The sequence below is a fragment of the Lissotriton vulgaris genome, chromosome 1_1 (assembly GCF_964263255.1).
Source record: "Lissotriton vulgaris chromosome 1_1, aLisVul1.2, whole genome shotgun sequence".
Lineage (NCBI taxonomy): Eukaryota > Metazoa > Chordata > Amphibia > Caudata > Salamandridae > Lissotriton > Lissotriton vulgaris.
In genome coordinates, this window is record NC_141685.1 from 1414245702 (window position 1) to 1414258167 (window position 12466).

Genomic DNA, 12466 nt, shown 5'->3' on the forward strand with positions numbered 1-12466 from the left:
CTGTCTGAGGACAGCCTATGTATCCACCTCTGTACTTTCTGAAAAAGGTTCTGTTTTGATTTGTTACTCGGTGTCTCAAGGATGAGCCATCTCAGTGAGTCAGCAGTGTGGTTTAGGTCTATAAAGTGCCTACACATCTTCATGTTTGTTTTTTTGCAACGGAAATAGCTTCTGTGTTCCGAGATGCGGATCTTGATAGGGTGAGCGGTCATGCCCACGTATTGAAGATCACAGGGGCATCTGAGCAAGTAGATGCAATTTGATGTATTGCAATTGGTGTGGCATCGAAGTTCCCACAGGAATGTCTCAGTAAGTTGAATAGACTTTGTGATACTGGTAAAGGGGCATACACTGCAAGAACCACAGGGGTAGTGTCCTTTCACTGGTGGAAGTTGCCAGAGTGTGTTTTGCCTGTGGGTTTCCACGTGTTTTGGCCTGGTGTGCACTAAGTTGTCTTTGACATTTCTAGACCTTTTGAAGGCGAACCTCGGTGTTGCAAGGTTGAGATCTCCTGTGTTGAGAATCTACCAGTGTCTCTTTATTATTTTCTTAATTTCAGTAGAGACTGGGGAGAAGGTTGTTACACAGGTCAAAAGATCTTTGTCTTGTGGAGTAGGAGTATTATATTCCAAGAGAGCCTCTCTGTGGTTGTTCTGTGCCCGTTTTTTTGCTTTGTAGACCTCCCTAGATGGGTAACCTCTCTCTCTCAGATTACGAGATAGGATTTTGGACTCATTTTTATAATCTGTGAGGAGGGTACAATTGCGCCTAACCCGCAGGAATTGTCCAAAGGGAAGGTTCAGCCTCAAAGCTCTTGGATGGTGGCTTGTAAACAGGAGTAGACTGTTCCGGTCTGTTGGCTTCCGATACATAGTAGTATCAATTTTACCCCCCTCTAGTCTGATAGTCAGGTCCAGGAATGCTATCTTGGAGTTAGAGGCAGTGATGGTAAAGGTGAGGTAGTTGTTAAGGGTATTTAACCAGTTGAAGAACTCTATATAGAGATCTTCAGTCCCTTTCCAGAGTATGAGGGTATCATTGATGAACCTCCTCCAAAGTTGGATGTTAGAATGGTAGGGGTTCATTGGTCCATTGATGTGTTTCTCGTCAAAGTCAGCCATGTAGAGGCAGGCCACCGAGGGGGCAAAGGTACTACCAATAGAAGTTCCTTGGGTTTGATGGTAATGTTGCCCTTTGAACTCAAAGACGTTTTCAGTCAGGGCAAGGTTTGCACACTCCATGATGAAGGAGGGCGGTGTGGGAGAAGTCCATTCCTCAGTGTTGAGAATTCCCTCAATCATCCCGAGTGTGGCCCTCTGTGGAATGTTTGTATAAAGGGCCTCCACGTCGAGGGTGATTAGAAAGTCAATTTGAACGTCTTCTTGTAGGTTGTCAAGGAGACGGAGAACATCCTTTGTGTCTTGGACATAGGACGGGATTCTCTTCACTAGAGGCTGTAGAAAGTGGTCGCAAAATTGCGAAAGAGGTTCTAACACAGAGCCTATGCCCGATACAATTGGGCGTCCAGGTACTGGGGTGGTCCCCTTGTGAATTTTGGGCAGAGTGTAGAAGTAGGCACTTTCGTGTATTTTTTCACAAGGAATTCGGCCTCCTTCTTCGAGATCCATTCCTGACATTCTGCGGACTCAACAATTCCTGTGATTGCGGTTTTCAGTCGTTCGGTTGGGTTAGATGGAATTGGGGTATAGTAGCGTCTATCCCCTAGTTGCCTTAAACACTCTGTCTCATAATCTGTGGTGCCCATTATTACTGTCGCCCCACCCTTATCTGCCTGTTTAATGGTGATGGTCCCATCATTGGCCAGGGAGTTCAACATCTGCATTTCCGTTCTGGACAGATTCTGATGTCTCTGAATAGGTCTCAGTGTTCCAATGTCCTTCAGTACAGCCTGCTCAAACGCCAGGATTTCATTTGGGACCATCCCGCTGTGTGGCGTGAAGGTAGAGGGGTTGTGGAGGCCTGAGTCGGTTGGGGTTTAAACTGACACTAATCTAGGTCATGTCGTACTAGAGATAGATGTAACCACTAGGTCCTGAAGAATCGCAGCCAGTGTGCATAGGTGAGAAACATGTTGACCTCACGAAATGTCTTGTAGTCCTAGATCGTGATATGGAATCCTAATTTCCAGCAATCATAGGCTACCCACTGTTTTTACATGTGGCAGGGGACCACCAGAATAAAGTGATCTCTGGTACCTTGTGCCACATTTTAACCCACGTATTTACACTATCCGTTCCTTTCTGGCCCCTCACCCGCACTTCACCCTTAGGCAGTTGGTAAAAAGATCTCCCCCAAAGAGCCCCTCTCTGAGGTGAGCCCATTGGGTATTGCACCGCCTGCCCAACGAGGAGCAAACGCCAATGATGAAGCATGACACTCGCAAGGGTGTGTGAGGCCATTATTACCAACATATTGGATACCCAGGGTAGTCCTCCACAGAGCACTACCTTTACCCTTCTTGTGACCATACCTTTACCTTACCTTACCTCCCTTAACTTCTAGCTTGTAGGAACAGCCGAGTCTGTCTTTGCTCGACATCGCCAGAGGGATGCCACCAGCAGTATCTCTGCCATGGGAAGCCTCCTTGGGGAAGAGTGGATCTTATTGAGGTGAACTGTGATGTGAGTTCTGTGTGGGAGATTTAGGATGTTTCTGGCTGCTGAGATCTGGATTGTCATGTTGTAGGAAATATAAAAAATTAACATGCTGTAAAAACTTATGAAACATGAAAATATTGTGCAACATCAAGCCCAAGTAGAAACCACACAGCTGGTTATGGTTTAAAAAACGTTTTTAGGCACAACTCCCACACTGTCACGAGGAAGGTGAAAAGTTCACTTAAGAATGTCATGGAATAGGAAATGTGAAAGGGTTTTCAGTTAAAGACCAACTCATGTCTAAGATCTTGAAAGCATTTACGACATCAGCACACAAGTCCCCCGGCACACACCTTGCCTCCCAGGTCACACCGTGCCTTCAGACAGATTGTGGTCTGATTAGACAATGGGTTCATATTCAAATTAATCCAGATCACACTGGTGCTTGATTGAACAATGAGTGCAGGTAAGAACCTAAGGGCCATATGTACTCCGCCACTTCAGAAAAGCAAGGCTGCACCATATTTACAAGAATATGGTCAGCCTTGAGTTCCCCGCTGTGCTGGCTCTAGGTTTAATAGCTTAGCACCATAGTGCAAGGGTGTCTGTGTACAGGAGAAGATTGTTTATGTGCAGGAAGGTCACCCTTCCTGCACATAAACAATCTGTAAATGGTGATTTGTCACTTCTATGTGTGCTGCTTAATGCAGCACACATGGAAGTTCCAAAATGTCACTTTAAAAAAAAGATTTTTTATGTACCGGAAGGGGCACCTTGCTACACATAAACAATCCAAGCATTTTGCTTTTTCCGTGTGTGCGGCACAAGGCAGCACACATTGAAAAAGGAAAAAGGAGGAGAAAAAAAACATTTATCCTCGTTTCGCCAATTAAGACCAGGTTTTCCCTGGTCTTAATTTTGGTGCCGGCTCCTATTTATTCCACCCTTGTAAATAGGGAGCTTCGTCAAAATCAATGGGTGGTGCGGTGGAACACGCACCGCAACACCCACTGCCCACCCCTTTCACGCTAAACGTAGCATGAAAGGGGGCCTTATTTACAAGGCAGCATTAACACTACCTTGTAAATAAGGCGACTTATGCCCCTTACTTCTGAGCACACGAAGGTCTCGGGCACGCAATACTACCAGCACACACTTCAAGTAAATTGTGTCCACCACGAAATACACATGCATTCATAGGTCAAAGAATGCTATGACAAGAAAAAAATACATTACACTGTTCACCCTAAATAGGGCAAGTGAGGCAATGCCCTTCCCGCAAAGGACCTCACTCAATTGTGCCATTGGGGAGAGTATTCCATTGATTGAGCCAACGCGGGTTATAGCAAAAGAATACTTAAGGCCCACAACTATGTAAAGGAGGTGCACGCTGAGAGCTTGTCTGGCAGGGTACTCTGTACATTTGTGAAGAAGTACACTGCCTGGCAAGTCCTAAATCATTCTGTTATGTGTAATATAAGAATATCCATAAACTATCAAGCTGTACCAAGCTAATCAAAATGATGTGATAACTGTCAGAGAACTCCTTCTAGCTTGATACAACATTGATGTCCTACACTTGTAGGCACATTATTCTTGGTAAAATGTGTATTTATTATTGCTACAAATTGGGATACTTTGAGATTATTAGATTGTTGAATTGTTATCCAATGACAATACAAGCCTCTTTACTGTCAAAGGGTCTCATTAGACTGAGGAAGGCAGACGTATAACATTAGGCAGCATAGGGCATTGATTTGCCCAAGGAAATGGACAACATAAGCATAAGGGTGAGAAGCGGGAATATAAAGACTGAGAGAGGGGACTTTTACAGCATCAGACATAATAAAATAACCCAATATGCATGACATAGCTTCTGAGAACTGTGGACTCCAGTGTTCTACTGTGCATTATATAACAACTTCTACATCGAAAGGTGGGGAATAATTGCAGGTCCTAAAGTTCTTGATGCACTCTTCAAAATGTGTCTTGAGACGAGTAGCTCAATAGTGGCTGTGTTTGCATTGCTAATAACGTTGCTCAAACTACATATCTGTCAATAAATAACAACTCGTGCCATTGTGCCCTTGTGCCAGTACAGACTGTTGTATTTGTAGTGCACAAAGGAGTATGCCAGTGAACATGTGTAGAGTCACACTACTGATACGCCTCATCCATCTGCATCTTGAATCTCTGGATAGGTTTGTGCCGTTTAAACTTATTGATTAAGTGGGAAGCGTGCAATACTTACAAGACATTCGTCACAATAACGTCCTGTTGCAAGCCGCTGGCACAGACACTCTCCAGTGACAGGATCACAGGTTGAAAGGGGAACACTGCCCCAGGGATTACAGCTGCAATCTGAAGGAAAAAACAAAGGAATGGAACATCTTTCCATTGGAGATGAACTAAAACTTAAACATTATGCCGATGGTGAATTACAACGAGCAGGTTGTAAAAGGATCATTGATCAAATTACTAGCAGAAAAATGTATTCATGTGAGTTTACTTTCACCTTTCCGTGAAAGAAGGTGTGCATGAGCCAGGTTTCTTTTCCCTGCCTTGACATGAATCGAATGACCCTCCTTTTCATTTTCATGATATTACAACTATTCCACTGGAGGGAGGTGTGGTATGCTTTGCAGACTCAGTCAGGTTTGAAGATGCACATGCGACATTGCACGTGGCTCCTACAGAGCTCCTGTTTTGCTGATTGTACGAATATCACAGCAGAGTTTCTCACCCAAATGCATCATAACTTCTCAAGATTGTTATACACATTATCAAAAATAGGTGTGTCAATTTAATTTCTGTGATAACATATATTGCATACCTCCCCTATATCTTCCTAGTATATAAATGTTTCACGCAGAGCCAGATTCACAAAGGGCCTCTGCACTTGTGGTAGACGCCCGCAGTCCTGGGAGTTCCCCACTCGTAGTACAGGCATTGCACTCATGGCGGGACCTCCACACTGCACTTATGCATCGTGGAGATACCACCATGTCGCAGTCCGTTTAAGCACAGAGATACCCCTTCAGGGGTCGATTCTAGCGCTATATAAACAAATAAATATATATAAACAAACAAATAAACGAGTGCGGGCCCCTGCCACGAATTCAGGCCCCTCGTCATGACTGCGGTCCCTCTGCCACTAGTGCGGAGGCTATCTTTGATGTGGCCCCTTAATTTTCATCAAAACTGCAATGATATTTCACTGCACTCACTGGGTTTAGCTGAACAAACCCTTAATTTGATCTTTTTCTTCATGGTTAGTTATAAAATCCCTCACATTCTACCCTGACACATATGCTCACATCTGGTACAATTATCCATTGCATGCTGCATCCTTTTATAGTTTTCTCAAGTGGTTTCTCAAAATGTCAGACATTTTGAGATTCTTTGGGCTCTATCTGTGCATCAGTTACGAATAACTGCGGCGGAGCTCAGCAAGCTCATGCTGGATTGAGAAAAAAGAAAAACAAGCAATGTCAATACTAATAGATCTGGCTTATGAATGAAATTGCCTTTAGTGTCACTGATGAATGTAGGCATTCAATAAGTCATCGTACAAGCACTATGTTGCTCTTCTTTGCAGTCATGTACCGTTGATCAATTCTCTGACTCATTCTTTCATTCACCCTCTGACACAACCACAATAAAATGCACAGAGACTCTACAACACATGCAAGATGAGTTAAAAGAACACAGCGGGCATATATCTGCAATAACGAAACTAAACATAACAGCTGGTGTTTTTATTAATTGCATACCTCATGTAGTTTAACTTTTGACCCAATGTATTGATTATAACCCAATGTACTGATTATAACGCAAGTGTAATATGTATTTTTTATATGTTCATAACTGTTTTATACCTTTTATGATTTTAATGAAATCGAATAAAGTATTTTGACTGACTGAGCTGGTGTCCACTTTGCAAAGTTACTGTAAATAGTCTATTGATTTAAGTTCAAGCATGGCCGCCACATATAGAACAAAAGATTTGTCCATCCTGGAATGCTAAAGCAATAAGAGACTAAAGTCAACAGCATTCCATAATAATTTCCTGGATTAAAGGAACTAGCCATGTGGATGGTGGCACACTGCAGAAATGAGCAGCAAGCAAGAGACTATTAGCACTGCCTTGAGAGCTGTAGTATTCTGTTAAGAAAACTTAAAATAAAAGGAGGAGAATAAAAGACATGGAAAGAAGAATATGAAAGAAGAAAATTCAAAATGAAAGCACTAGTCAACCAGCCCTGATACTGAAGCACACAAATTTTCCGACGGATGTACACACATGATCAGGAAATGCCAACATTCACAAGGCAAAAGAGCAAAAAGTGATGCAGGTTGCCCTGAGAGGAATTAAATTGGTAGAGCATGGGTGTTTACACGCATCCAATCATCGATTTTGGCACATTCCCTGACTTACCAAGACTGGGAAACCTGGGAATACGTCAAAATGCTACACCTTCCATAGGGAGGCGGAACATGGAGAAATATCTTTATTTCTCCTCCTTGTTTCCTCCTTTAAGTGTCCTGCATTCTACAGCAGACTTAGAAAGACAAAAGTGCATCTGAGGTTCGTTTTTATGCAGGAAGGAACCACCTCCTACACAAAAACAATCCTGCCCACACACAGGCACCCTTGAACTATGGCACAAGGGTGCCTGCATTGGCACAAGACAGCACATTGTGCGCCAGAGCTAGAAGAGGACAAGAATGCGCAATATAATACTAAAAATGTGGTATCCTGTCCTCTCCCTCTCACGTAGCACAGCAAGGTGCCTTGATGCATTGTGTTGAATGAAATGTTGATAAATCAGCCCCTACATTTCTTAGTTATAGTTAACTTCTTCATTTCTTTCTTATACTCACTCTTTACTTTTATTCGTTCTCACTTCTCTTTAAATCTCCCTTTAACTAAATCATTGTCTCAATCTGTCAATCGTGATAACTGTGCATCTTTTATAGCCTTGAAAAAGCCATATAGATGAAACACGTGTTGGCTATTTCTAATACCCACTATGGATGTTTGCATTTGGCTGAAATATTGTACTGTTGGTCCCATAGGACACGGACCCACATCTATACATTATAAGATGACTGTAGACAGGTCTGTGGATGTCTCATAGACCCCAGTTTATGGGATAATGTTTTACTACATTCCTTGTGTAAAATGTAACATTAGATTAAGTTCTGTAGTATATCAGTAACAAATAGGACATCAGTTATGCAATCCTTGACCAATTATCTGCGCACTGTCTGATACTATTGTTCCTTGCTATGCTTCTTGTGCTCCAGAAGATGGCTTTGTATTTTGAGGGAGGTATCTAACATTTCTCTAATGGCACCTCGTTGGCAGCACCCATTTACATTAACATTTCTGGGTTTGCTATACTGAGCTCATTTACGTATAGACACATACCACACACTTATGATATGCGGGTAGTCATATCCAGTGCTACAATTGTAAAGTTGCTTTACTTATAACATCAACAAATATGATATGCGTTGGCAAAGCCAATAATTCTGTCTTTCAGTAAATGAAAGTGCTTTGTCAATGTTGATTGGCGAGTTGGTGAATGTGAAAGTGAGTCAAAGGCTGGATGAATGGATGGATGAGTAGGCATATGGATGCACACAAGGGTGAGTGACAGTGCATCAATGGATGCGTGAATGGGAGAGTGACAGGATGAATGGGTGAGAACATTAATATTTGGATGAGAAAATCATCTGTATGGAGGAGTACTTAAAGAACTGTATACAAGGATGGATGGGTGAATGCATGGATGGATGAAAAAGTGAGTGAAGGGTGCTGTATGGTCTTCCATCCCATTGGTGGCAGAATGCATTGAGTGGAATGCAGTTTTAAGGCTGCTATGAGAGTCTTAGTACTAAAGTAATTGTGAGCATTTTAATTCAGGCTACAGTTATCTTGTGAGAACACCAGAATGTCCCAGTTCTGGAATAACCCTGCAAGTCAGGATGGATGTGCAATGTCAGAATCTGTCAATTGCCGAGTACAATAACAGTGGTGCGCTGGGATGAATTGGGAATTGAGAGCGCACAATGTAAATCTCAGTACTGGGGTGCAAACTCCTGTTGCATATCACAGTAGGCAAGTGGTGTGTGAGCTCCAATGATATCTGCCAGGAACTAACTAGTGTGAATTAAGCACACTGTTTCATTGTAAGAGTTCCCCAAATGTGCCTGGTGCAGTCTATGTTAGAGACACCTTGTGTACTGGGACAGCAATTCATAGTGCAGTTTAGGATGGAGTTGAATTGTTAGAGCTCTTTGTTGCTATCTCAGAACCTTACAGCTGAGAAAGCATTGACCACTGGATATTATACTGAGGGGAGTTAAACAAAACTCTTGAGTTTCATCCCCTGGATTGCATCTAGTGGCATAATTAATAAAAAAAATCATTATTGGAGTGCTTTTAGGTTTGCAAAGAGCCCCGCTCATTGTCCCATGAATCTAACCCCCTTGTACTCCTTGTTTAGAGCAAAATTACCCCTCTATAAACTTCTAAATGTAGGAATAGCTGTGAGCTAGCCTACATTTGAAGTGCCATGCATTTTGGGTTTAATTCACATAATTTTTCCTTATCTCATTGAAAGTCCACCACTGAGGTTTTCAATGAGATTTTTCAAAGATTCTGTTATTAAAAATATGTTTTGTCACTTTTTTCTACACAGAGATCACCTTCGTATAATGTTCTAATTTTATGTTTGGGAGGCAAAAGGGCTAACATTATGCATTTCCTCCTTCATTGCTCCCTTCACAGCACCAGCCTTAAAAGCTAGAAAGCCTCAACATTCCAAATCACTATAAAAACACACAGCCAAATGTTAAGAAATTGGCTGATTTCTATGCATAATGAGTTCACACAATATTTCATTATGCATGTTTGTGTTTCAACATTTAAGTTAAGAAAGAAATTTCTTGTTAATTGGGAGTATTTGTTTGTTTAGTTTTATTTAATGTTTGAATTAAAAATGTACTGAGAATATAAAAGAGAATACTTTATGATTTTTTTAGGTATGTAATGGCCTTAAAATTTCAATTTAACTAGGTTTCATGCCTTTGTACCTTTTTAAATAAGCTTCTTATTTCCTATTGTAAAGACGGGTGTGTCTGGGGATCTGACAGAGAAACCTGATTTCACACTGTGATCCTTATGCTTTTGAGGAAGAGCATTTGCGTGCTCTTCAGATAACATGGTGCACGTCTACAATAGGACTTTCTGGCTTGCTGTACTGATGCACTGACCGTGTACACACAGAGACCATCTTTATGACTGGGTGCCTACAGTGTGCTAAAATTGGGACATTACCTCAACCATCCTTTTGGACTGGAATCCTACAGATGTAGAGATGATCACCAGCCTGTTAATATTCTCTACACACTGGAAGGAAATTCCTATGCAGCAGTTCTTAATATAGAAAATGTTAAGAGGACAGCCATTATTGGTTTTGATGGATGTTAACCATACTTTTACATTTTTTTGTTTTTCAGCAATAAACCCCCAAAGCAGGATTTTTTTTAAATTTATTTTTTTAAAAAAAACACTAAGAGCCCCCACAATCTGTGAATTCACTCCCAGGGCGTGGGGGTAATTCTTTTTTTTTTGTCCCTCCCCGTATTTCCTGGTGGGGACGGACAGAAAAAATAGACATTACATCATCCACTCTAAAAGGGTGGGCGGTGTAATGGCCTTCCTCCGACGGCCCCAACTTCATAGGACCACAGGGCCTCAGAGGACATTTTCCATCGACAGTGTGAATGGGGCTGCACAGATGGAAAAGTTAATGACCACCCATCTCAAGATGAAGCGGGCGAACCAAGGGTTTGGGAGTAGGGTCCACCATCACCTCTGCAACGGAAGACAATGTCTGACAAACTCTAAATCAGGCCAGGAGATCTGCTGAGACATAACATGATTTCTGTGGATGTGTAAACAACAACAGTGCTCGAGACACTCTAGATAGATAGATAAAGACCCTGAGAAATCTAAGAAATCAGAAATCTAAGAAATCAGAAAGTAAGTGCAGAAAATATACAGTTGTGAGTTGTGATGAGGCCTCGGGTACTGCTCATGTTGAACTCAGTTGCTCTATGGACTTAGACTCGGATGATCAGTCGATGAAAAGTCATGGAAAAGGAGCATGTTGCTAAAGATTGACCCAAAATGTATTGATTTAGCAAAAAAGCTAGCAGTTGAGGATATGCATTAGAAGGAAGATGGGTGTATTTTATTATGTTTTTTTTGGTGGAGGAAAAGAGCAAGGTATTGCATCTTGAGATAAACTTGGCGACGTTTTTTGGTGTGTTCTGTTCTCTATAGAATCAAATGTGTTGTTATTTTTTTTCTTAATAAATGTGTTTTTATAATGGCTGGGCTAGCAAGAAGTTGGTTCCCTGGTTGAGGTCAGAGCATTTTGCCTATGGATCCAGACCCTGCTTTTAGAGAATGCACTATTGGAGTGCAACACAAGAACCAGTTTTTTTGCCCCTCAGAGGCAGCTGAGTAGTGGAAGAGGGTCCAAGTCAAGGCCCTATTTCTAGCCAATAAAAGTTGGATGGGAGACATCCACAATGTTATTAGAAATAGGATCAGGTAGCACAGGACTCTTGCGTATTAGAAACAGTACAAGGGTTCAGTATAGAGTTAATTGCCACTCCATTACAGGATCAGGTACCAAGGAACATAGATTCAGCAAACAGGAAATGGTTTTGGTATATAAAGATGTTCAGGAGTTGAGAATGTAACACATGATTGTAAGATCGTGGGGTGGATGGCAAGGATTAATAAGCAATATTTTCTTTTAGAGGGAAAGAACAAGGGAATAAACTTGCACGATTTGAACGATTGGGCAGTGTATCCACCATTTCAAAATGGATGGTATGCATCTGTTGAGAGACACCATGCAGAAAAAGGATTTTCTGACATTGCTTGGATGTGTAACTGATGATTCCGATTTGGGGACGCATTAAAGGTTTTTGCATTTTGATGGGGAGAGGACCTGGAAGTTTTGATGTCAGCCACTTGGCCTCTCTTTAGCACCATTGTGCTTGTGTTTTGGAATATTAAAGGGTTCTAAAGTATTTTAGGGTGGCTGCCGTAAGTAAAGCAATAAAGGAGTGAATTCATGATATTAGCCTCTATTTTGTTCATAAAATCCAGCAGTGCTGGGAAAAAGAAAACAAATTACTATAAATGGCAAGCTCAAGAAGCTGGGTACAGACTGCAATTGGAACTTTCTGAGCTGGCTCACTAGTTCAATCTGTCAGGGGTTACTCTTAGGGGGCAAGAAACATCAGCCTTGTAGTGTCTTCCCTAAGGCCAATGACTACACCATACACGGAGCTTAGTATTACAGGCCTTTACTCTTCTGCGATTAACTGCAAACTCCACATTCTAAATCAGCCTTCATTGCATTGTACTCTAACACTTATGTCATAGCCCTATGGTGTACACCAGGAGCCAAAAGTGTTCAGTCATTGTTAATTTGCAAGACACTACATCATACCCTCTATTAAATGAAAAATGTCAATCTTTACAAAACACATAGCTTCAATCAATTATTTGGGCGCTTTAATTGTTCAACCTGATCTCGTCATTTGAAACTGAGAACTGTCATCATCAATGTCCAGGATCTGCGTTAATGATGGAGAGGTAACAGCAGCCGCTGGTGCTTCAGTAACAGTCTCTCTTTCAACATGTAGATCTGAGGAATATGAGTTAAATGCCGAAAGTGAAAATAGTCTCTGGTAATAGACTTCCCAAGGCACTGGGCAGTCACCATGTATCCCTTGGTGGACACCACTTGAAA

General features: G+C 41.7%; 1 protein-coding gene across 1 annotated transcript in view; it reads right to left on the minus strand.

Annotated features, from left to right (window-relative positions):
* Positions 1-12466, minus strand: part of LAMB4 (laminin subunit beta 4) — a 790532-nt gene that overhangs the window by 407057 nt on the left and 371009 nt on the right. Inside the window, exon 12 of the mRNA XM_086967212.1 lies at positions 4870-4979. Within this exon, the coding sequence (XP_086823338.1) occupies positions 4870-4979 (110 nt within the window). The remainder of the gene's footprint in view (positions 1-4869; positions 4980-12466) is intronic.